Genomic DNA, 26,281 nt, shown 5'->3' with positions numbered 1-26,281 from the left:
GCTAGGCATGGGTGTTACACATTATCTGCTATGCCTCTTGGTGAAGGCAGCAAAAGAAGAAAATTATATTTTATCAGAGTACTGTAAAGTTTGCGCTGGCACTGTTAAGCTGAAATTTTGAAGTGTCAGCTTTGTGGGTAAAAGAAAAATAAAACTGATCTCATGTAAATGAAACAAGGATGATTCTGACTGGAGTCTCAAAGACCAGGAAGAGAAACTTACTGGATTAACAGTATGTCACACTAGATTTAGAGAAATTGCAGGCAGATTCTTCAGTTCCTATTTACACATCAAAACCAGCAGTCAGGCTTTCCAAATTATTCAGAAGATTGATGCAGCACTTTTTAATTGATCTCTGATCATATCTGCAGCTAGTGCGTACTAGCTTAAAGAGCTGAAAGTCCATCCCTAAACCTGGTTATAGAGCAGCAGTTTTCTCTGAAGATTGGCCCTTGAGGACATGGCAGAGAAAAATAAATGTTTTTAATCCAACATATTAAGAAGGGTCACAACTTTTTCAGCAATGAACTAAACAGTGCTCTCCCTCTCGCTCTGCTTTTCATACAGCTGATGGAAGATAGTTATTTTTGTATGTTAAAATATAAAACCTGCAATTGTAAATACAAAGGTCCATCACCAACACGTAAAAAATTAATTGGTGTTTCTTCACACTCCTTGCAGTGAGAGAAGGGTACAGTGTCACTTTCTGTTTGCTTCAGATTCCCTGAACATTATCCAAGTAAGTCTTTTTTGCCATCTCCTACATCTAAAATGACTGATGGTTGCTGGTTTTGATGTAATTACAAATGGCTCTTCCCTCCAGAAACAACCTGCTAAAATGAATATTGTACCTTAGAAGCAAAGTATTATCCTTAAAAATCGCCAACAGCGTGCACTAATACATAGCTCTGGTATTACTGTGCCACTAACCGGTGTCGTGGCTGTCACTGACAGATGAAAAGCTGAACAGGAAAGAAAAACGAAATGGGATGTGATAAGATTGCATCATAAAATACAAGTTAAATGTGTCACCATGACCAAGATGCATTTCAACCTCAGGTAATAAAATAACATGTCTTAGTTGAAAGAATCACCCAGATGAGACGAAATTGCTAAGGACAAATGTGAAGTGTTCCTCATCTAGCACACACATACTCACATTTACATATGCTAATGTGAGGAACACATTTTTTGAAACTCTTGTAAACATACTACAGTGAGAGGTACAGACCACTCTTGTTGGTCAAAGAGAAGAATGAAGAACTGGAAAGTATAGCAAGATTATTAAAACACAAGGGTGGAAAATAAGTATATTACTAAAAAACAGAGACAGGAGATGCAGGATCAGTTCTCACACTCTTAGTGCTGGGACATGATCACCCTGGAGAAGAGAATTAACACCATAAGCAGCACCAGAAATCTACCAAATATTTTAAAAAGATCTGACTCGTCTGGCAGTGCTAGAAGGCAAGGACAGGCTTTCTGCACAACTGATTAATTGAAATTTCATCCAGAAGTCAGTGTAGTTAGCTTCACTCAACCACAAGCACCAGGAGGCAACCCCTGCCACTGTCCCAGTGTGCTGCCTCCCCTCCTGGAGAGGAAAGCTGAATTTTGTTTCCCTCATTTTTGCAAATCAGCCAGTGGGTTCATCTGGAACAGCAGATAAAGGATGCAAAGCACTTCTGAAGCCCTAATCAGAGCACTGAGAGCTTCAAGGCACATATAAACCAAGGCATCACGCACACCTTGAATTCCTAAGTTTCCATGACCTAAGAATGGCCACTCAGGATGCCTCAGGAAGGCAAGAAAATCACATCACAAAGGTGCCTGGAAATAAATGATGTCCACAGGAGAACATCATCATGACCTGATGCAGAACCAGAGCAGTTGCTCAACAGAATTCATGCCAATATAAGAGACAGTGATGCCATAAAAACTGCCAAATACCATTTAAATATAAAGAATTAGTTTGGTTTATCAGTGATTAACAAGGATTCAGGAAAGTGCTGATGGACAAATCTAGCCACCCATATAATTTGCTCTGTAAATAACTAATTTTGTCCATTCAAAACCATTTGTTTTACATTACTGCAATGCAGTACTATGTGAAGCCCCAAATGTAGCCTTTCACACAGGTTTCTTTAACAATTCTTTCTAAGAGTTACTTGGAATTAACATACTTTCAAAAGCCTGTATTGAACTCCTTAAACAAGTGACTTTATCTTATTCAAATCTGGAGTTCTCATCTCTGCATAACTCTGGTACAGATACTAGTTTGAATCTTTGTTAAAGTATCACACACTCTACTAGCCAAGGCCCACTCTGCTGTGCCCAGGCGCCAAAAGGGTCTTTATGCCCTTAACAGCAAATTCACCTGAGAATCATATCCAAAGAGAGAGATGCAAATATTTCAGATGCAAAACTTACTAAAATAATTTCCAGAAGTTTACAATTCAAAAAGCAGAATAATCCTGGTCACACACAGGACCTGTTTGTATCTCAGGGCTCTACCATCCATAAACAAATTAGGTTGTAGCTCTTTCATCAGCTCCTTAAAATCAATTATCAGCTTGTACTTTGAAAGAATGTCTGATCATTTCAGATGATTCTTCTGATCAGTCTTATACCACTCACATGCAGAGTAGTGCTACTTAAATTAAATCATCTTCTCATCTCCATGTATGTATTTTTATACACACATACATAAATACAGTCTCAACAGTACAAAAATAAGTCCTGACTCTGGTTTCCTTACAGATTTTCAGGAACATCTCTGTGAACTTTACAATAGTGTTGCTGAGAAAGTTTTACTGAAAATAAGTTCATAGCTGTGCCAAGTGATTTAGCTTATAGAGGCAGAAATTCCAAAGCTCAAAAATCCTTCAAGTTTAGTTAAAACACTTTTTTTTTGAACACTGAGGAGTTGTGATGCTAAGGATAGATGTGTGGGATCGGACAAAAGGGAAAACTCTGGCATTTCAATCTCCTGCTGTAAGCAGGTGTGGGCCTGACTAAAAGAGGCAGAGAATACCTCTGAAAGTCAGGGATTTGCACATTAGTGCAATATAGAGGGAGCACTGAGTTCATGGAGTTTCCACTCCTTAATACAACATAAAGGATTCTGCCTGCCCATTTGTGTAGATACAAAAGATCATTCTGCCCTAAGAAAGCAAGTGTTGCTCATCTGGCTTCTCTCAGATATAGTCACAGTTGCTCATTCTCAGGTATAAAGACAAATGAAAAATCAGGACCTAAAGCCTGGCTGCAACTTATTAAGAGACGGAAGACACAAAGGACACAGTGAAATTTAAAACTATCAACATATGAGTTTCAGCTTTCCTTTTATCCAAGAATTTGAAATACGCCCTCTCTAGTCTCAGGATTTGTTTCAGGGGCTCCATTTAATCTTCAAATTTCCACTGGAAAAACAAAACCAAAGAAAACCTACTAGTAAAACTGTATGTTTCATTTCTCACATGGTACTGAAACAACAGTAGTTTTAAAAACACCTGAAAAATACAATCTTGTTATTGCTCTGTTCTGTCCTTGGGAAGATCTGACCAAGCTGAAGGTGTATGTAACAGAGCTCCCAGGCAAAGGCACTCAAGACTTTTTATTGTATTGTCACCTGTTTCACCAGCAGAGCCAACACATGAGATCCTGCTCACACACTCCTGTTCATCCCTCGCCCTCTTCCTTCCCCCAATAACTTCATACAGAGCCACTTCCTCCTCCCTGTTTCATGCCCAGGAGGAAGATACAACCCTTCCAAGGGCCTCAAATAGCCTGGTTCAGGAGGCCAAGCCTCTTCTCATGGAGCTTTAGGATTTGCTTCAGTTTTTCAGCTGCATGGGTTCACTGGTTTTGTCCCCAGAATGATCCTCAAACACACTTGGGCACTACCTTGTTGCACACTTTGGGAAACCAGCAGCAGCAAAGACCAGGATTTTCTGAACCCCAAAGTTGAACCATATCCACAATATTTCCATAAAGGAGAACAAGCAATGGTGCAGTCTGAAGCAGGAGCTTTTTAGAAGTTTCCCTGCAACACAACTACAGAATTTTCATAGCACAGAGGAAATAACTTAGAGCAACTGAGGAATAGAGGTAGAAACAGGTAAAGACATGCTAAGAATATGCTAAAACCCTTATAGTCAGTGAAATGCCTTGTTATTTTAACACTCAAATGCAAGGACAGAACTTCACCAGTGGTCTTGATCCTACTCCTACTGCATCAAACCTTCATTTAGTGGCAGAAATGAACTCGTGGGAGAAAAGTGTTTGCAATTAAACATTTGTGAACAGCCTTATTATAAACACCCAGTCCATCCAGTTTCAAATGTGACTGTTTAACATGCTTTTTTTCCCCTCCATTTTATCTTCCATAATAACTATTTCTACATTTGGAAAAACCTTGAGTAGAGCATATTAGACATGTTTCAGGCTTGTCATACGTGAGAACCCACGGATGAATCCCCACAGAGATCCATGCCAAACCTCACACTCCCTTCTTATTTTGTTTTTCTAATAAGACTTGAGCAGCTGTTTGGAAAATGACGATACTATTGCATGCTGCACCTCCATGAACATTATTTCCACAAGCTTTTCATCACTGGTACAGACTCACAGCAGGGACGTCAGTAATGCATTAACTGCTTTTTCATCTTGCCAGATCTACAATTTCATACTCCCTCGCATCAGTATTATCCTCTAGCAAAATGCTTCAGGAAATAAGTGCTGAGGAAGGACAGCCTTACTGAGGTCAGTGCCTGAATTCGGAATGTTAATAAAGTATTTTCCAAAGCAAGAATAACAGAACTGAAGAGCTTTTGGTAAAAGTCACTTTAAATGACTCCTTTCCCCTTCACAACTTCATGGCCCTGAGGCAAGTCAGCACTCTAGGTTTCAGATCCAGATCAAAGCTGTAAGTGATACTGCATGAACATATATTTTAACAGTTCCAGACTCCAAGATCCTTCTTAGTTTCAAAAACTCTTAACTTACTTCCAAGGCTACTGCAGATTGCAGATACTCAGCACAAACTTCAAGAGCCTTCATCCCACATGTGCAGGAAGGGGAATGGCTAAGGGAGGGCTGAACAAAGTGACGTCCACCTTCCACACTCATGGCCACATTTCTGGTTTTCAGCATTTGGTTCCTCTACCAGCACTCTCAGGTACAATGCTGCTTTTGTAGCCCAGAACTTCAAGAAGTGTGACTATTCCCAGCAAATGCATGATTAGAAGGTATTCTTCATTCTTTTTAATTACCATTTCACAGCTATTCTTCAGTTAGTGTGGCAGAAGTTCACTCTAGTATCTCTCCTATCTTTATCTGTATGGATTGTATAGACTTGTCATCCACCTCAAAGTCATTTATTCATTTGGCTTAGTTTTACTTAATTGTGATCATTACAGCTAAAGAATTACTTTCTAGAGACCCTGTAACTGCCCAATAAATTTATCTGACAACTCATGGCTAAAACTACCACCTTTCATTAAGCAAAGCATTCTCTAATAAACTGCTGTGCTGCCAGACTGAACAGTTATTCTGCAAAAAGACCTCAGAATGAATCCAGAACCATTACTCCAACAGAAAACATAAAATAGCATATCTCTGATCCTCAGCTATGACAGTGTGAAAATTAAAACAAAGACTTTTTTTGTTTTGATATGGAAAAAGAATTTACAAGCTAACGGAAAAGCATGACCTAAAGTGATTAACTACAGCCTTCCACTTTCACTCAAGCTTTTCCACCTATCAACACAGAACACCCAGAAGATATGAACATAGGTATACTGCACAGGTCAAAAGACATTAAATACACTTTTTTTTTTTTTCCCTGCTAGCATTCTGAGCCTTACCTCCAGCTTTTTCCTTTATGTATTACAAAATCGCAGACAAAACCAAAATGCCTTGGAGCTGCTAACTAGATCTATCTATCTAAATAAAACAACAATCCATTGCATGCAGTCTGACAGGTACAGTAGCTGTAGGTCAGGCAATGAACAGAACCACAGACAAATCAAATCCCTTCCTAAGAAGCCCACAGGTAGCATGATACACAAGCACCCAAATGAACCAGCATCTGGCCACCTCCAGCAGGCAGGACTGTGATTCCAGGGAATCCTACAGACAAAGAAATACTCACTGGAGGACCCAGCTGAAAGGGTTACTTTTTCCCTCAAGGGAATCAGCATCCTATTTGCATTATGAAATGATTCAGCCTTCTGTCACTGAGATGGGTGAGTGGAACACAGCATATTAAATCAAGCCAGAGAAACTCTAACAACCCCAGTGCAATGAGCATAAACAAATTCAGGGATGTATTATCAGTGACTTATAATTTCTGCATTTTCTTATTCTACAATACTGTTTTAAATTATTAAGGCAGAGGAGAAAAAAGAGGATTAAGAAAAAGGCACAACCTCATCCTAATTGGAGAAGCAGCTCTACCCTGCCACCACCTGAATTTATCAGGTTTCCAGATGCTTACAAAGCAGGAGAAGGTTACCCAGGAAAAGCACCTATGAATTACAGTAGTCTACATGATATCTATTTATTTAAATCTAGTCTGCAACAGCTTTGCCCTAGAATACTCAATGACACTTGAAAGTAAGGAATAACATTTAAAATATTTTGGCACCAAGTCCATTATAACTACTAAGACGACAGCCATGAAGAACTTTATGTTTAAGATAACATTTAGAGTGAAAAAACAGCGTTATTTCTCTGGTATGTACAGCAACAAAATCAAAGAGAAAGCCAGTGAACACAGTATGGGAAAAGCAAACATTAAACAAAAGCACAATAGCCAAGCTTTCTCTTTTAAAAGCACTATTTCTAGCTGTTCATGTCAAAGAACTCCCTAGATTTATTGAGCAGGACGAGAAGGTCAAAGAACACAATGGCTCGCTTTTTTTGGGTGTTTCACCGGTTAACACAACAGAGACAAAAGCAGATTCTCTCTCGAATGCTCTGCGAGAAAGAGCAGCTCAGCTTTTGCTCTTAGTTCCCAGCTAAAAATGAGAACACAAGTAAACAATCCCTCGCAGCGCTGACAGCTTTCTCCACGCCACCGGGACCCCACACAGGCGGCCGCAGAGCCCGGGGAGCCCGAGGGGAAGGACACAAGTTCAGCACTAACCTGTTTGAGTTCCGCAGGCATTTATGCGAGGTGCCGGTGCCGCCGTCCCCAGCACAGAGCACCTCCGGCTGCCCGCAGCCCCCCGGCGGAGCAAGCCCGCTGCTCCGGCAGCCTCCGGAGCCTCCTCCCGCGGCCAAGCCCGCTCCTCTCGTACCCGGAGCGGCACCCTGGGCGCCCCAGAGTCCCTCGGCAGCCTCGCTACGGACCGAGCCCATGCAGGGAAGAGCTCCGCTCCGCCGGCAGCACCGGCACGGCCGCGGCTGGGCTCTCACATGGCCGTGCCGCCGCTGCCCGGCGCCGGGAGGCTCCGTGCGGGGGGCGGCACTGACGGGCAGCCGCAGCCGGAGCGGCCACGCCCGGCGCGCCGGAGGAGCGGGGCAGGGCCGGGGAGCGGCGAGAGCGGCGAGAGCAGCCCCAGCCCCAGCCCCAGCCCCAGCCTCACTCAGCCCGTGCCCCGGCAGCCGTCGCTGTGCCCGGCGCCGCCGCGCGGTCCCTCCGGCCGCCACCGACTGCACGCCCGGAGCCCCGGGGCTTCCCCCGCGTCCCGGCCCGCCCCCCCGGATCGCTCCTGATGGATTACAGAGACAAAGAGGGAAACCGCCTGTTCTCAGCGTCTGTCAGAGCGGTAACCTGCCGGCTCCTTCCCACAGCGCCTGCCCGGAGAGCGCAGCTGCCTCCGGAATTACAAGGCGGTCTGCAAGAAAGCACAAGAAAGGAAACCTCGCTTGCTTACTTTTTGCACTTCACTTCGAGATTAATGGCATCCCTAATGCACCTACACCAGAGGACGATGATCTTCCATCACCGTCTCCTCCCTTTTGCATCTTACACAGATGCGGTGAGGCTTAGAACTGGAAAGTGCAACTGGCCTCATTTTTTAAAGCCATTCACCTGCTCACAAACCTATCCCCACATTCGTTAGAAGATTGCTTGGATAAATTACTCATTACCAAAATGAATGCCAGGTGTGCTATGCCGTACATCCACCACATTCTGCAACAAAAACTGAGACTCGACAGCATGAGTTAATACGATTCTAACATCTATCTATTTCTAGTAAATTAGAAGTACATACCTAGTTTTTAACATTCTTTGAACAAGTCTGTGAACCTCTTTGAAATACCTGGGGAGAGCCTTCCCATACTTCTTATTCTAGGATCTGATCCTTCTGCCTTTTACACAAAATTGCAGGAAGTGATGTATTAAATATTTTAAGGCATCAAGTTTTGAAAGAAAGAGATGTAGACTGGTTAAGTGTAAACCAACCTTAACTAAACCTGAAGCATTTTTCCTCCTGGAGTCACAACAGGGCAAGAGAAGATGCTCAGCCAGCCCTGAACCAGAGCCCTGCCCCTCCATGGAAGCTGCTGGCCAGATCTGGGAGGGATGGAGGCTCCAGTGCTGAAAATCCAGCACTGCTTGCAGGCACCAGCCAAGGGGCAATGGTGGTTCTCCCTCTTCCCACGAGTTTCCTGCAGCAAACCAAAGCAATAAGTAAACCTGACACTGTAACAGCTGGTGGCTGAACAATGGTAATTAGGGACTGAAAGATACTGGCATCAAATTAGAGACTATCCCTGGAAAACAGGCATAGTCAGAGCCAGGGAGACCAACTACACACCAGGAAGAAAGGTACGACTGAAATGTCTTTAATTACCAGAATAAGCACCTTTGCACAAAAGGTTATTTTCATCCCAGCTTCAGGTTCCCTGAAGACTTTAGAACATCCTTCCCAGTGTCACCATAACTAACAGTTAATTTGCATGGATCTTACTAGAGGAACCTGAAAAAGTGGGATCTCCTATACAGACATTTAAGAGTGGAAGAAATGTTTCAGACCTCTTTAATCCTAATTTCAGCTTCTACTACTGCCAATGTCAGCATTCCAGATGTATACTAGAGCTAAGGCTTTGAACTTTGGGGGTAGAGAACAGGGCAGAACTACATTACCCAGCTCATCCTAGTTTGTTTAGAAATGAACACTGTAAAGTTTGGCAAAGGCAACGGTAGATGTTGCACAAGGTTTAGCTGAAGCAATTTGCTTCACTGGAGCAAATTTTAGATATTTTATCTACATTCTATTTTATTTAGATATTCTATATACAGGGCAATAATTTAGAGGCAACTGTAGTGGCCATTAATAAAATACCTAAAGGCCAAAGCAAAAGGAATAAGGTTTGTATGAGTCTCCTGTACTTTTGTACAGAACTCTCCCACCCCTTCTCCTTGTACAACTTTTCTTCAGCTAACAAACTAAAATAGCTCCACTTTTGTCGAGGCCATGCTGGCACAGAACAGCGCCATTCAATTTAGCCATGCACCTGGCCATGTGCCAGACCTTTATACACTGTCAAAGGAAAAAATGGTGCAAAGCCTATATCCATAGGGCACTGGAGGAGCTACTCTTGCATGCAAAGCAAGGAAACTGAAAACCTTCCTGGATGGACTTGCCAATTCTTACTCATGTAAGAAGTCTCCCATGCTGTAAACCCACAGGTATTTGTGCAAGCCATGCAAGATTAGTGCTGCTGAATTTTGAAGTCCCACCTGCTGGAGTCAGGTTGTTATTAAAAAATCTGCTTTTCCTCTAAAATATAAAATAGATGCTGGTAGGTCTTCTGGTTGTAAAGTCAATTTTGAAAATGTTTTGACTCAAAGCTAAGAGATTTTTTTTCTAAGGGAAATTACATCTCAAGTCCCCTTAGCCTCTTGCAATATTTTACCAGCTCATGTAATTCTGAATGCTGAGATCTGGCAATGTGAAGTCAAAGAACTAATTACCTAAAAAAGAGTTATGGATTAGATCCCTAAGGTTATACTGAACTTCTAGATTCTGGCAACAAACACTCTATCCATTAGTATCAGACTGCTGACTACATCACAACCTTCCCCCCTCTTTTTTTTAATGAACCTTAAATTCTTAATCTGTCATTTTTTTTTTTCAGCTGCAAAAGTAGGGTGAAAACCTTCTTTCTTCTTGCTGAGAGATTAAAAATTTATAAATAGGAAGGGATTTAATTCTCTCGAAGATGGAATAGTATAGTATCTCAGCCAAGCTCTCTTTTCTTATTTTCTCCCATTACCCTTAAAAAATTCCCCATCACTAGTGCTGCTCTATAGATTGATCTGCTCTCAGAGGCAGTAAAAAGGAAATGGTTTACAGCTCTGGCTGGGATCATAACATATGGCTTCAGTGATATGTAACTTCCATAAACCCAACAGAGCAAGAAGGCACAAGATGAAGCAAGAATCCCAGCTAACCATATAGGCAAAAGCACTACCATCACCCATGGCAATTCTCTGAATTACAGAGTCTATATTCATACAGGGGCTTCCATGCCAAGGTATTTTATTGTCCTTCTGTGAATTTCATGCAGCAAATAAACAAGGTAAGTGGGAGAACTAAAGCACAACACACTGGGATGTGTCAGAGTGCTCTACAGTAGTGATTTTAATCCAGACAAATGGAAACAGAACATTCTATCTCCAAGACACATTTTGAAATCTTTTCCTGTCAGCATTATCATAATTTTTAAGTGTATTTGAAAAGTTACAGGAGCCCTTTCAAAGTATCTTGCTCCAAAATGGTTGCATGTCTGCAGTAGGACACATCCATCCAGGTATTTCTAACATTGCCATGAATGTGGTTTTGACAATCTTCTTGTTCCCACACTGCAAGGTTAGAAATGGAGACAAAGCCAGGTTGCCTTAATAGGGAGCTGTTGTATATAAATGGAGGATAATTTTAAGCAGCTTCTTTATTTAAGAAGCCAGTATTAAAAAGAGGTCTAAAGGATTACAAGGCTGAAGAACAATACAGCAGACACTTTCTATACGTTGACACCATTAGGCATTTCAGTAAATTATGGGGATTTTAATTTGTATACCAACACAGCTTCCATCTTGCTACATCTACTATCAGTCAGCTCCATTTCATCTAAGTTGTCATATGACAGGATGAGAACAAGGACAGTCTGGTGACAGCACTGCTTGCATTAGAAACAAAGGACAGAGAAGGTACATGTCACTGCTTATAGGCCGCAACTGAATGAATGACCTATGTTTTCTCCCAGCAGCTTCATTTAGGTAAGAATCTACTCCATCTTAAAGGGATTAAAAAAACCTCCGGTTTATGAAAAAAAAAAAAATTAATTACCATGACATTTATAACAGAATGACAACAGCAAGGAAAACAGATCAAGTTAAGCTTGGTACTGTGACCATAATTTCCTGCTGTAGTTATTGTAAAGGAAAACAAAGACTCAAAAGCAGGAAAGAAAGACCCAGTATTAACCATTTTTCATTTCTTAGATTTTGTTTTGGTTTATGGATTTTCCAGACGATTTGTGCTGTATTTCATGGTGCATATTACAAACTCTTGCTCAGAAGGTACCAGCTTAACAGGTCATTCTCTCATCCAGAAGGCAAAAATGTGGTTTGCCATGATGTACCGGACTGATAACTGTCTGCACAATCTACCCATTTTCATCATAATTACTGTCCTCTTCAAACCAAAACCTGAAGCTGTTTTGCAGTCCTTTCTGAAGAGAGAATTAAGGTCTCTGCGTACGAAATTTATTCCAGAGCAGGTTTCTTGTATTTTAAATAGTTACATATGAAAATAGGATTGCAAAAAGGAAGAAGAGCTAGTCGAGATTGGTTAGAAACACAGACACTATAGCTCTTTTCAATCTTTAACTACAGTATTCTAAAATGCCACTGTGCCAGCATTTTAGATTAAGTCCTTAAAATGAACTCTGATTACATTTCTACAGCATTTCCCAGTCACCACAACTACGGATAAAAAATATTCTCTCCAGCTAGTAATTTAGTAGCTTTAAAAAAAAGCACTTGGTGGGGTTTTGTTTATTTTTTGCTTGGTTGGTTTGTGTTTTGAGTTTTTTTTATAATATCTAAATTAAGAGTAAACTGTGACATTTATTTAAATCAAGCCTTTAATTATAGTTGGCACACAGCCTCAGGCTGCCCATGGCCATCTTTGGCCATTCTGTTCTCAGTCACACTGATGACTTCAGTGAATCACTCCACATTTGTGACAAAGCAAGGAGGAACATAATTTGAGCCACTAACAAGATGGCCTAAACTAGCAAAAGAGTCAGTAATTTATCAATTTCATCACAACCCAACATCCATTTTGGGCTCTTTCAGCATTAGTTCACAAGAGCTTATAGACACCGTAGACACCTGAAAGGGAACTGTAGAAAATTGTTCTGTTTAAAAGTGAGGTTGAACTCTATGGGTCCAAAGCCCAAAGGGCTCAGGGGAAGAGAAAATTGCCAGGTTGGCTGCTTAGGGGTTTTAAAGTTTCTGCAAACCCTTTCTGCAGCCACACGTGGCTGTGAGAGGGAAGAGGCTAACAAAGGCTGACCAGCTCCTGGGCAACGCCTCGCAGGGATAAAGCTCTGCCTCGCTGCACCCTACGGATCAGGGGCTGTATTAGGAATACAATCTTCTCATTAAATTCGGGAATATAGTACAAAAAGATTTTGTGATGGTTTAAAATTTTTCTTCCTGAACATCCCAAATAAACTAATACAGTCGTATGCTTGAGAACTAAAATGTAGGACAACTAAAAATCTTAAAAAGTCAGGACAATTAATCATGTTCTGCTGTCTGAACTGAGAAACAAAACAAGCAGCAGGCCTTGAAAAATAAATCACAACTTTAATGTAAGATGATTCATGTTAATTATCAAGAAGCAAATGTGGTAAATGGGACTAGAAAGCTGTTTAAAAAAAATCCTGTTAAACCTGATACTATTGTTTAATGTTTACATTTTAATGTTCCTGTTTTAAGACTTTTTTAATAATTACTTGCTATTATACTTGCTGTTATACTTGTAACACTCAGAGACTTCATGCAAAGAACAACCGAGATGCCTGTTCACATACTGGCAACACACTGAAATCAGAATTTAATTTTAATGTGTTTTTCTTATAGGTTCTCCTAGAAGAAAACACAGTTCTATCAGTAAAGCAATGTAAGATCATGGAAAATTACTATGGAACAGTGAATTTGTCATTCACTTGAAATATTTTTAATTAAAACCTGGCACAGCTCCAGGCCACAAAGGCTAACAGTCATGGAAAAGCGTTCTTTCACAAGTCATGTCGAACAAAGTAAGAAAATCCTTGCTTTTCAGTTGCTTCCAAAACCTCATTCAATAAAAATTTACACTAAACAAAAAGAGTTGGAACTACCAAGGCAAATGAAATTGCAAGAATATTTGAGATGCTTAGGGCAAACATGGCCATTGTTTTATACTATTACAATCATTAGTGCAAAGCAGTTGCTGTCCTGCAGACAAACATTAGATGGCACTTCAGGATTCAGCAGTTCCCACAGAGAGTTGCACAGCACATATTTAACAGATGGAGTGTGAGATGTGAATGTGAGGTACTTTTGATGACAGAGAGAAAAATGACATTTCTGCAAAGGTGTGCTTTTTGGAGCTGGAAGTGTATTTTCAACCTGCACATGTAAAGCTATAAAACAGTATGTAATTAAGTTTTGAAAAAAGCAAAGTCATATAAAAAATAAAAGTCATTGTTCCTCCAGACAGAGGACCAGTTTCTCAGTTGCTGCGTTTCCTTTTTATTTTTTATTGAATCATTTGGAATCTCCTTTTTAAACTAGACTTGCTGACAATGTTTTATACAAATATTTCTCAGCACATCAGATTTTGAGTGGATTCAGCTGCGTGCCAGCAGTTCTGAGCCCCAAATAACTCTCCTAAGTGGGGTTTAAGTAGTTTGCTTATCAAATAAATCCCTTCTGGAAAGAACTGCACAGCTTCTGATTCAACTGGTCAAAGCTTCTTAGTTGTTGCTGAAATTGATACTATTATTCCCATTAACTTGTGTCTGTGTTTTCACCATCTAAGGCCTTAAATGAAGACAGAAGAATAATCAAAGGGTGAGACTATTCAAGAAATAGAAGAAAAATTAAATTCTTGATGGAATACTACTTGAGTCCATTTTCAGAGCCTCTCATTTGATATATACCATGATGCCTGTTGCACAAACTTTTTTTTCTTTTTTTTTTTTTTTTCTTCTGCTATGGAATTCCTCCTGCAATACATGAAACAGGTTGTAGGGATTCCTTTGGAATCTGGGTCATCCCATCAGAAAAGGCAAACAGCAGGAGCTCCTCAGTGGTGCCAGAAGCCACGCTGTTACTTTGTGAAGTCTCTACCTGACACCTGCAGTAACTCCAGGCCAGCACTGCCCAAGCCTGCTGCAGGGATTCTTTGGGCCCAAGGAGCACCAGCTCCTGCTTCAGCTTCCACTCTTGCTCAGCTATCACCCAAAGGTCCTGGCTCTCACTCTAAAACAGGAGCTGATGCTTTCACAGAGATGGGACAACGTCCATAAAAAAAGATGCTCAAAGCTCTAACCTACATGCTAAATGCAATTATTATCATGTCCAACACAGGAGAAGTAGCTGAGTAATGGCTCCTGGTGCAGTTTCTAACTGCTGGGATCCCTAAGTACTGCAAGTATCTCTCAGCTCACACTGAATTCTTATCTAATAACTCATTCTCCCATGGGAATCATATTCCCAAATCTCCCTCCTCCTTCCCCCCAGAACCTTTGAATAGTTGCACATATACAGAAGCTGCAACCTGACCCAGGTCACTCGTAGAAGCTCAGTAACTCTACTCACACTGAATTTGCAGAGTGAGTGCCCCTGTGGCTCCCAGGAACCTGCAGGCCAAAGGAACACGAGCCAAATGACAGAGCAAAGGGAGCTGGGCAGGGGCAGCAGCAGCCACAGATCAGGCAGGCGGTGACTGACCCCAAACCATGTTGTACCCCACAAGCAGAACGTACATTTCTATGGGTTCCACTGGGTCTATAAAGGAATAAGGGTTATCCCTGCAAGTTCTTTCAACATTTTGCTACCTATCAATACTGGCATAAGGAGAACATCCATGGGTTAACTACCAATGAGTTTTTTTCTTGATATTTGGCAATGTAGCAGGAAATAATACCGTAACACCAGGGAGCTGTCATAAACCAGCAGCATTGTTGTTTGCACCTGACATTACCTGTAAGGCAAGAAAAAAGGAATTTTCCATGCTGTCAGTCCCTTAATATGAGCACAAATATGTTATGTAACACAGGAAGCCAAGAGGCACTACAAACTCAAACTAATTACATAAAACATGGAACTGCATTCTGTATGAGATGCAGAAGAAAAAAAGGCAAGGTGAAAGTTCAGTGAAGCTCAGAACCCATTTTTGCTTCTTCTCTGGATATGTTTAAACATATATACAGTATTAAAGCACCCATTATATACAATATTAATGCATCCATGTTCTTCCTATCAAAGCAATTGAAACATTCTCTGTATTCTAGCAGTCTGCACTACGTCAGTGTGGAGCAGAGAATCTTAAATAAAAGCAATGAAATACAGACAGAAGCGCTATTGTTGCCCAGGCTGACTCAGAAAGGTTAACTTGATGGTATTAGAAAAGCAATTTGAGCTTCTTGTATTTTTGTTTTAAATTCTCACCATGTGTTCTGGTGTGCTTTAGAGTTCACCATTTATTTGCAAATAAGCCTTAATTCACTAAATGTCACTTTTGGCAGAAGTCACAGGTACCTCAGGTTAGCATAAATACTGAAAAATATTGGTACTTAATTATGGCTTAAAAATACCTGCCTAATAAATAAAAAAGTCAAATGTGGTTGGTTGTTTTCAAGCAGGTGTCATTTCCCTGGAACATAAGCTAATATATAAATGATCCAAATCATAACTATGAAAATATTCTTCAGCTTTCTTCCATATGCTAATTTTCCTTGAACAGCTATAATCATATTTGCAAAGTGAAGAAAAAAAAATTATTAACTTGACTGATTTTTTAATATAAGAACACCCCAACAAACCCACCACTGAGAACCTAAAAGAATCACAGTAGCACTCAAATGTAATGAATTTTTAATTATTGGATGATTTTGTGAGTGTAAAGACTTCTCAGATCAACCAAGTCAATATATCTGATAAGTAAAATCCTGTACCAGCATGTAGAGGCTAATTTCTGTTATTTGTACCATGTGAGATTTGGCAATTCCCACAGCTTTCCTACCTGTAAGAAGGGGGATAATACCTTTTTCTGACAGAAAGCCCTCTCAAATCCCTATAGAGCACTACACAATCTCTGAAGTCAAAGTATTGTTACAGTGCTTTTGCTGGCAACAGGGTTTTATTGAATGCTGTACTTTATTTTGGTTATGCAACATTAACAGGAATGGAAGGTGTCACCGCGTACTGATGGGAACAATCTTTGAATGGCAAACCTTGTTCAGCTCCCCAGATGATGAGACTTAACAGAACTTCTCTGAAACCCATGGAGCCATGCCAGTTTAAACCAGTCAGATACAGCCTTGTACTTAATAAGTATCACATATCTAATGTTTTAATAAAAGTATATATACATTATATATATATATATATATATATATATATATATATATATATATATACACATACACAATTTGGAAATAAATAAATTTGGAAATAAAACCAGGTAGAATAAACTAAATACTTCATACATGAAGAGCAGTAAGATTTCTCAGGCTTGTAAAAAACATTATCAGCTTGATACTTGAACACGTAGAAGACACGTGATGGGTGCTACTCATCAGTGACTTATTGGACTGTGCCTGCCCTGGAAAACTCATCAAAAGGCAAAGTGCCAAGACTACCATGGCCTGAAATACTGTCATAACCAATGCACGATTTACCTCAAAATTCAGAGAAGAAAACAAAAATACACATTAACAGACCACTCTCCTGTCCAAAGTTTCACTTCCAAACCCAGCAGCAATGACTGGCCATGTGGCTCTCACCACTCAAGGCACTCAAGAGACAGTCAAGAACATCATTAAAACCTGCAGTGAGTTTTAGGAGATTTTATTACCCTGATAAAAGATCTGTGACCAAAGTTTCATTAAATGCTACATTTTCCAGACTAATGCCAAGGTTTTCACTGTGTAACTGATGATCTTTTGTCTGGAGGGTTCTTAGTCTGAAGGAGCACTTTATTTGACCACTTCAGAATCTGCAGTAACACATGTATAAAGCTGCATATCTTCCCAAAGTTCTCGAGCTGAAACAGCCTAATTCATGTCACTGGCTGCACACTCAGCAACAAACTCTAATTACAGCTCCAGTAGAAACCTGGGGAAGCTGCACAGAGCAGAAGTTACATTTACCCATCATTCAAGAGCTTAAGCACAAAAAGCACTTTTGCCCCTATTCACCAGGGCCTGTGAGGGTTAAAGCTGACTGTCCCTAGGCAGGAGCTGCTCACTGCCTCACTGCCTCCTGCAGGAACAGAGACGGGTACAAACCTCTGCAGAGCCTGGAGCTTTGGCAGGCACTGCCTTCCACAGTGGGCTAAACACCAACACCCTGGCCTCTACCTGAATAAAAGACTCTCACTAATACTAATAGGAGACATTTCAACAACAGTTAGGACCTCTCAATGTGAGGACAGTGTTTCCCAGAAAAACCTCCTCTGAGAAAGTTTCCTCTTAAAGAATAATCCCAGCTATTTCTAACTAATATCTGAACAAACCATTAATGATTTGTTTACTTTGCTCAAGCAATCAACCTCTCCCATTTAAAAGTGTTTAAATTAACTTAGAAAAAAAACCCCACACTTAATGCAAAATCAAGAAACATATGCACACACTTTTTGGCAATTACAGCACATCCCTGACCTCATTTGCAGATCTGATGTTTCTCTTTAAGGGCAAAAGACACAATGGCATAGACACTCACAGAAAAAGTCAGCAAGTACACCAGAGTTCACATGTTCCATTCCAGTATTTGAAATTCACACTGAACAGGCAGAAGTCACCAGCAAGCGACTAACTGGGCTGTCTAAGACAAGGAGTTATTGTTACGGAACTAGTTTAAAGCTGCTATTTAAAAAAAAATAAAATTAAAATAAGAGTTCCAGAATTCATTAATTAGAATCAATTTTTTCACAATACCTCAATTTTGTCTTTTGAGGACTTCAGAAAACTGGCACACTCCTGGCACACTGCCCACATATATAGTAATTTTCCTTGTCTAAAAAGAAAAGGGGAAAAAAAGGCCTAATTTTCTATTCTAAGAAGGGAGTAAGTGTGGGATTGTATATTAAAAAAAAAAGTTGTGAGAAAGATTCTATTTACAAAACCCTGACTATACACTTCCCTAACAAATCCCTTTGGCAGATTCTTCTTTGACAAACAAACAATATGGAAAACTGATGCCTGGTTGTGAAGATCATTACAGATCATTTGTCACCCTCATAAAATGGAGCTAACCTTCATTTCTTTTGTCCAAATTCTACTCCAGAACAACTGGATTATGTATAATCACCACATAAATTCCAAATGGAAAAGCTGCTACTTGAGATACTTTGCAATATTCCTTATAACAAACAGTTGAATGGTGTGATCTGCAGCACTCAGCCAGTGCTCACTGAAACAGCCTCAGAGAGGTGGATTTCACTGGATTTTCACAGGGTGTGAGCAACCCCCACAGCTAGCAGAGCACAGAGAGCCTTTTGCTTTGTGTACTTTGCACAATGAAATGTGACACAGAACACTTGAGATGAAAAGATTACATATTCTGTATAAGACTGAGTGTGCAGCTTTCATCCTTCAGTTAAACACAATTTAATTCTAGTAAGCCAGGGAGGAATTTGGCCCTCGGTGTATTTTATGAAAATTCACACAACTAATCTTACATTGATTCTTAATTGTGCATATTTAGCAATTTAACCGTTTTATTTCATATACAAGGTACTCTAAAAACCTCAGTGCTAATTATCAATCAATTAAAACTCCCCTCACCCAGTGGCAGTAAGCTGAGCATATGCAGATTCAGTCTGGCATCACTTACAGGGGCTGTTTCTCCATAAGAATCACGTAGACCCCAGTAACTTAAAACTCTTTTATTAAGTTTTCTTGGAAGTGGTTAGACCTTAAGCCATTATACTGCAGAAAACTCATGCTTCATCAGTTTTGTGGACAAGGAATTTCATTCTGAAGCTATTAATCAGCCACTTTGCACAAAGTCATTCAGAAAAAGTGAAGGTGAGCTCGTCCTTTTCCTATAAAAAATACGTAAGCACATCTCCCCTCTACCAGCCCAGCTGCTCATCAGAGGATAACCATTACAGCTCCTACGAGACATGGCCAGACTTTTAGCCTAACCAGTGCAGGCTGCTCCTTTCACATGGAATCCCAAATTCAAGCATCTACATGTATAAAAACATAGTAGCTGTTACTAGAAAAGCAGTGCTAACATAATATAAAGTCTGCCTCAATACAGCTCAATGCAAGTATAATTGTAAAACAGTCTGGTATAACTGGGCAACAACTTGTAGAATCCCCATAGCCCAGAGTTTCCTTCTGAATTGAGCAATGTTTTCTTAGGAAACAGACCTTCACAAATGGTACTATTGCTTCTGCATGACTTACCTTGTGTGTCAGAGGGGTTTGAGAGCTGAAGTAATTTGGAGAAGTAAGTAGATTGTCATTGCACATTTAAACAGTTAAAGAATGTGTATCAAGCAAAACAGTATTTGGAAATCTAAAGCTAGCCACAAAGCCAGTTTGCATCATTAAAATAGTCTATCAATACACTGCACATGAGAAACAAATTATGAAGTCCTCCCTACACAAACAATAAGGCTTTGCAGGAGGGAAATCCCTGCTTTTCATGCTGCTCCCTCTATTCAAAGTCCAGCTATTTCTAATGGAAATTTTGTTTGCTATGGAGATTATGATTCAGCCTTCTTTTACAATCACCAGCACATCACCAGACTTCCAGCAAGTGCATAGATTAGAGGGTGTAAGATCCCTCCTTAGGGTTTTTACTCAAATATGCACATACTTTTAAAAGTATCCCATGATCTAAGAGGAAGAGCAAGTTCCAAGGCAAGGCTCTGAAGGCCAAGCTCCCAGCTGACTGGATGAAGCACACACACACTGCACCCCAGATCTGGCTATCAGAACACAAGGCAGGCAACAATGAAACGCTGACAACACACGATGCACTGAGTGTCTGGAATGGGACACTGTGCCAGCGGCGGGCTCTGTGACAGTGAAAGGAGCAGGCTGTTACCTGCAGTACGAGCTGCTGCCAGGCGGTTGCCAGAGGCTGACCATTGCCAATGTTGCAAATGCTCATTCGGTCTGCAGGCTGATTGGCACGCTCAAGTTGCAAGGAGACATTGCGCCGCTCTTCCTCAAGTGCGCGGGTCAGCCGCTCGAAACGAGCTTCTTGCTCTTTAACAGATGCTAAAATGCTGGCAGCAGACCTGATATCATAGTCATCCATGACTGCTTTCAAATGCTTCCTGCCTGTTAACTGACCAGGGCAAATGGAAAGGGTTAGGTAAAGGGTGGGGAGGGCACGGGTCAGAGGTTAAAGATAAAAATGCACATCGTTAGTCACCTTGCCAAAATACTGATCACCCTAAGAAGCAAACTGCACTGCTCTTTGAAAAGCATCCACCTTTCCATCCACAGATCTGATTTTAAATTAAAAGTAATTAATCTAAGACTTCCCTGCTCAAAAAAGAAAAGAATTACGCTCATCTTTGAGAGAATTTGTATTTAATTCCTTTGATCTTTTTGCTAAAACTGCTCTGACAAGGGTTTTTATCCCTCTTGCAGAGCTAATTTCACTGTGCAAATAATAATGTACTTAAAAATATATATATATAAAAAAGATATGGCTTTAGAGGGAATGAGGAACATTCTCACTACAGACACCTGGAATTTTTGTCTTTAACAGCATAAGTGAGAAGTATAACATTTTTAAGGACAGAAACTTCATGGTAGAAGAAAACGGTTGTGTCCATTTTTTTCCACAACCCCCCCCAACTTAACAGACAGTAGCTGAAAATAGTTTTCATTTTTAAATTATAGCAGCACACTGTAACATGGAAAACATTTTTAAATGCAGAGTGTGCAGTTGCAGTTGAAATGCTTGATGATTTCAGTCAATGAAACAGTCCTTCATGCAGCCTTTTGTTAATAATGCAAATGAAAAAGCAAACATCTTCCATGGAAACACAGGACTGCTTGTCTTTCAATGCAGAAAAAGGAACCCAGAAACCAACTAGGTGGGTTAGAACTTCTGCCTTATGTCATCTCTAGCAGGGTTATGAAACAATCCATTTAAAATCCTATCTCCACCTATATGGTGCATACAGTAAAACTCCCCATTGATTCCACAGATCTGTGACCAAACAGCATTTAAAATGTTTTACTACGGTTATGAAATCAACAACGTAATATAAGCATAAATTATGGCCTCAACAGAATCCTTCATTAAAGTTAAACAAATAACCCTTTCACTACTTAACTACTTAAAGCACCTCTGAGACAACCAGAGGCAGAACTGTCTCAAGCTCCTGTAATTCAAGAACTGTTCATGCTCTGCGCTAAGAGTTAGGTCCTGAGAAATTGTCCCGTGATTTGTTGCCAAAGATTCTTTGTTTTACATCTATCAACAAGGATTTCCATGAGCACAGATAGTTCCCTGCTTCCTGATGCTTTACAATTCATTTTTCAGTGTCTTTAGATGACACACACTCCTGATTGATCCATTTTCCATGACTGTTACTTTTATCAGGTCTCTCTTCTGTGCAGATTCTTTGGTAGCTTATAATAATGTGGTTATAATACTGTTATGCTCCCAAAGAGGAGTATTAGTAGTGATTAAGCTGCATGTTTTCACACAGTTTGTTGGGAACTCCTAACTAGGCTCAAGGTCTCCTTTCTTTTGTCATATATAGTTAAAACCACCCAATGCGCCAAAAAGACACTGGGGCAGAAGTGGCAGACCCAAATCCAATGACATACATCCTGATTTCATGATGAATAACCTGCCAGTAGCTCTGTGTTCATTGTTCACCCTTAGAGAGTTGCTGTTGAAAGGAATCTGAGTAATATGAAATGTTGGGAACAGTGTAAGGATTATCATGTATTAATCTCATAATGTTTACTTATAACCATGACTTGAGCCTTTCATGTTTGCAGACCAGTAGGCAGAAGTGACTTTTCTCATTTATGCATTGATTTAACTTCTATTGAAATTCTGAAAGAAAACCAAAAACCACCAAAGGGTTTTCCTGATGTCACAGACTAGTCAAATACAGACAAAGCTGCCAACTTCTGAGACCTTCCAATAGATTATTAAAAGTCTATAAAACCTTCAGAGAGTACATTTGTTTCTGCAAAGGAGAATCACAACTCTCTAAAAGGATAATATGATTCATGGGAAGTCACAGGAGGACTCACCTGCTCCATCTCAGTATGATGTAGCCCTGGCACAGCTAGACATGAACACAGCCAGACTTTCTGGACCTCAGCTGGCTTATGTGCAGCCAAGTTCCATGTTTCTGCTTTTGTGCTTCCCTGGTTTTGCACAGATGGAGACAGCTCTGTTTGTTGTCTGTACTCCCAAGAGTGCAGGCATGCTCACAGATTCCTTGGAGTGTGAAGGAAGTGGGACTGCAGAGACCCGGACACAAGTCAGATTTTGGAAGAAATATATCCATACTTTCCTAAAGAGAGCCCCAGGGTCACTGATCATCACTGCCCCCAGGCTAGAGCAAATCAACAGCCTGGCTGCCACAGACCCAAACACACCCCATGAGGGGATATTCCAGGCCCAAGAAGAGTCTGGATCAGTCAGGAATCAGCAAATGGAGACAAGGCTCCTTCGAGGTGCTGCAGAGTGGGAATTCAGGTCTCAGTCCCTCCCCACAGGGGCTCAGCTGTCAGGAGCTGCCTGCAGCTAAAACTGCTCCTTCTCAGATGCAATCATGATATGGCACAAAAGTCATCTTTTGGGGGTCCCACAGGTGTGGTATGTCTGTGGACTAATTTCAAAAAGCGAATCAAGCAGAGATATAGAAAAGATGGCAAGAAGTTATCCACAGTAACTAAATTTAAAACCAACAGGTTTCTTGTAGAACACATATAATGCAAGTTTCTGTTCCAAGGAAAAGCATTAGCAATAGTGCAAGAAAAATCAAGTCCCTCTTCAGAAGCAGATACAGCTTTAATAATAATAATATTAAAGTTGATAACTGAGCTGGTATATAACTTTCAAGTCACACTGTGAGAATGTGACAAAGATCCTGTTCAGGAAATCCTTAATGACATGTAAGCCCTTGATGCCACACATGAGAAAACCTAGAAAATTTGGGTTCTATAAATGGTACATATCTTTAGAGAGATCTCCCTGCAGAAAGTATAGTGTTAACCTCATTATAACCATAAATACTATGCTTCTTTTCTCTTTGCAAAGAAAAACACAGGCAGAAAATAAACTGTATAAATTTTCAGATGTGCAATTAGTGACCATAAAAATCCTAACTGCTATGCAGAAACAGCAGTAGGACCAATAACTGCCTTTTAAGAATTGTTGGACGAAGACAGACTTCTGCATTTCAAATGTTTTATTAGCAGATAAATACTTGCTTGTTGATGATTGCAACCCTAATTATTTACCCAGGGTTTCAACAATTTACATTATCAGCAGTCTAGACTGGAGGAGAAAAATAAAAGTACTGACTCATAAGTCAGTTACTCAGGTTGCCACTTGCAATTTGCTACCATTCATAAATAAATTAAAGTGCATTGAAAAAGGTATCAATAAATGAAACTATTAGACCCAGAGCAGCCAGGTAAAAATTATTCCTTAGGCTGCACTTCTAAACACAGCAAACAGTTACCTACAGAGTATCAAAGGCTATGCTGACAACAGCAAATCTCTCTCTCCTGCCTACGTGACTCTAAATACATTAGTACTGCACTGGAGTCAGAGCAAAGTAAGAGGAGGTGTTTATTCTGACTGTTCAACTAATGCATCAAAAGGCCCCTTCTAAGTCAGTACAGTCTCAGTGCTCACCGAGGATGAAAATCACCCCAGTGCACAGGGCCAAAACAGGGGTCCTGCTCATTGCTAATACCCCAGCTCACACCTAAGTCTGAGGCTCTTGGAAACTCTACCAAGACTCCAAGGGTCACTTGGTGCTCCACAAAAAACGTGAGTCAATTCTGCATGCTAATTTTGCTATTATAGGATACAGCTGATAGTCAAGAGCATTTAAAGAGCCCTTCAGATTAAGAGGGGTCAAGTCGTGTGAGAGTTGAGCACCTAAATCCTAACAGTCATGGAGAACCTGAAATCCCCAGCACTTCAAGTGCTGTATGTTCCTAAGGAGGTGGGGTCTGGAGAGCATGCTGTCCACTGCCAGCGACAGAACACGGCAGAGGCTGCTCTCGGCTGCACAAGAACAGGCTTCAGGGATTTCTCATCCAACAGTCTGATGCTGAACTCAGCTGCCCCACTACTGTTCTGTCCCAGACCAGTCCTATCAGTCCTGCTGGCAAGAGATGTTTCTATGAGCATCAAGAAGCTCGTTCATAGAGCTGCTCAGCAGCTGCAGGAGCAAACTCGAAGGCCTGTGAGTGTGCATGGAAACAGCAGCTTTGTGCTTCTCCAGGGAAGAAAAACCAGCAGAATAAAAGCAAAAATGGGGCTTAAACCATCTGTGGAACTGAAGTGTAACACATGCTGATGACATCCTCAGCCTCAAGTGCCACGAGAGATGAGTAGCGTAACATGACTGTAGCCCCCCATGCGACACCTGAAAGCATGCAGAGAAAATAGAGCCATACACACCTAGTGAGGTACCAAAGCCTGAGGGTTAGAGCTGCTGGGACATCACCCACTAAGATTAGAACAGGACAGACAAAGCAGGAGAGCAGCCTCAAGAAGAATCAGCTACAAGAAAGAGGAAAGAGACACAGAGTTAGTTAATAAGATATTAAATTAAATATATTAGCCTCTTCTATACATAGTCAGCTCCTAGATTCTTCTTACCGTGTTGTAGAACTTGTTTATTACATTGTTTTCCTCCTAAATTGTAGTAAATAATATTCAGAGAAGCCAATCCTGAGACTCCTAAGGGAAAAAACCCCACCCTGGTTAATCTAATTTGTTACCAGTGATCAATACTTGCATGTTCCTGTGAGATTTACTGTTAATGTCCCAAATCAGGGAAAACTCTAGACTGGAAGGAGGATGATGGAATGTTGCAAAGCTGGATATTGTCGCCAGGCAATTTAAAACACAGAAACCTAACAGGATCCTCTCAGAAATGCGAGCTGTTATTTAGGCCTCTGTCAAGTGTACAAGCCCCAGACGACTCAAGATCATTTCGCAGATCCCTGTTAGAGAGAGGACATTCATTTCTAAAAGATGCACACAGCACAACAGCTTGTTCTCCCTGTCTGTGCGTGTACCTATCTGATCCTGTATGAAACCAAAGCGAAAGAAGCTTCTGGGATATCAGGTCATCTGTGTAGCTCAGTGAATCCCTGATTTATTTTGTCTTAAAACATTTATCACTGGAACTTCTCTGGTCAGCAGCTGCCAATTTAGTCCCTGTTTTTGCTGGAGAATGTACAAAACAGAATCCATTTGGCGAAGGCATGGTTCTGTGAGGCAGCACTGCCAGTCTTAAGCTACTACCACATCAAAAATGCTGCAACCACATGGCACAAAATGCAGAGCCAGTACAAACTCACACTGCTGGTTCAAATGTTTTAAAACATTTTCACAGAGGAATGTTGCCCTGGCAGATTTTATGCTTGACCAGGTACTTGTCTGCCTTCCTGAAGCCAGCATAAACACGATTTCTTGTGTTTCAGCCAAATTACCAGAAATATGATCCTTTCTTTGCATGGATCCAACCTCAAAGGGCACAGAACCATCATGCCAGAAATCTCATTTTTACTTAAACTAACATAAGAAAATTCTGTGCTCAAAACTTATATAGCTGTAACAAAACTGTGCATAGATATGACCAAAGATGAAAGTCAGGAGGCAGAGTGAGAGAAAGACTAATTCTCAAGTAAATGACCAGAGACAGTAAATTAAACATAACTGAGCTTCTAGAGATAAAAGAGTAACACTTTGGACATATATATATATATATAAAAAATACATGTAACACATTCCAAATAAACTGCTTCTCAGACCTTATGCTGAAATCTATCTTGAGCCTGGGTCCCCTCG

The 26,281-nt window shown here is 40.6% G+C and overlaps 1 protein-coding gene across 4 annotated transcripts in view; it reads right to left on the bottom strand.

The window, feature by feature from the left end:
- The window catches only part of ARVCF (ARVCF delta catenin family member), a 244,260-nt gene that overhangs the window by 127,285 nt on the left and 90,694 nt on the right, over nucleotides 1-26,281 (bottom strand). Inside the window, exons 5-6 of one of the 4 annotated variants that reach the window (XM_056504005.1) lie at nucleotides 24,884-24,985; nucleotides 20,303-20,548 (exon numbers count right to left, since the gene is read on the bottom strand). The exons of 1 other annotated variant lie outside the window; for it this stretch is intronic. In XM_056504005.1, the coding sequence (XP_056359980.1) occupies nucleotides 20,303-20,518 (216 nt within the window). In that variant the 5' untranslated portion in view covers nucleotides 20,519-20,548; nucleotides 24,884-24,985. Of the gene's footprint in view, nucleotides 1-7,150; nucleotides 7,663-20,302; nucleotides 20,549-24,883; nucleotides 24,986-26,281 lie in introns of those variants that run through there. 2 more of the 4 variants (XM_056504006.1, XM_056504008.1) reach the window with 2 other exon arrangements.

The sequence above is a fragment of the Oenanthe melanoleuca genome, chromosome 15, assembly GCF_029582105.1.
Source record: "Oenanthe melanoleuca isolate GR-GAL-2019-014 chromosome 15, OMel1.0, whole genome shotgun sequence".
NCBI lineage: Eukaryota > Metazoa > Chordata > Aves > Passeriformes > Muscicapidae > Oenanthe > Oenanthe melanoleuca.
The sequence above is the reverse complement of the archived record's forward strand: the minus strand, read 5'-3'. Positions and strand labels throughout refer to the sequence as shown.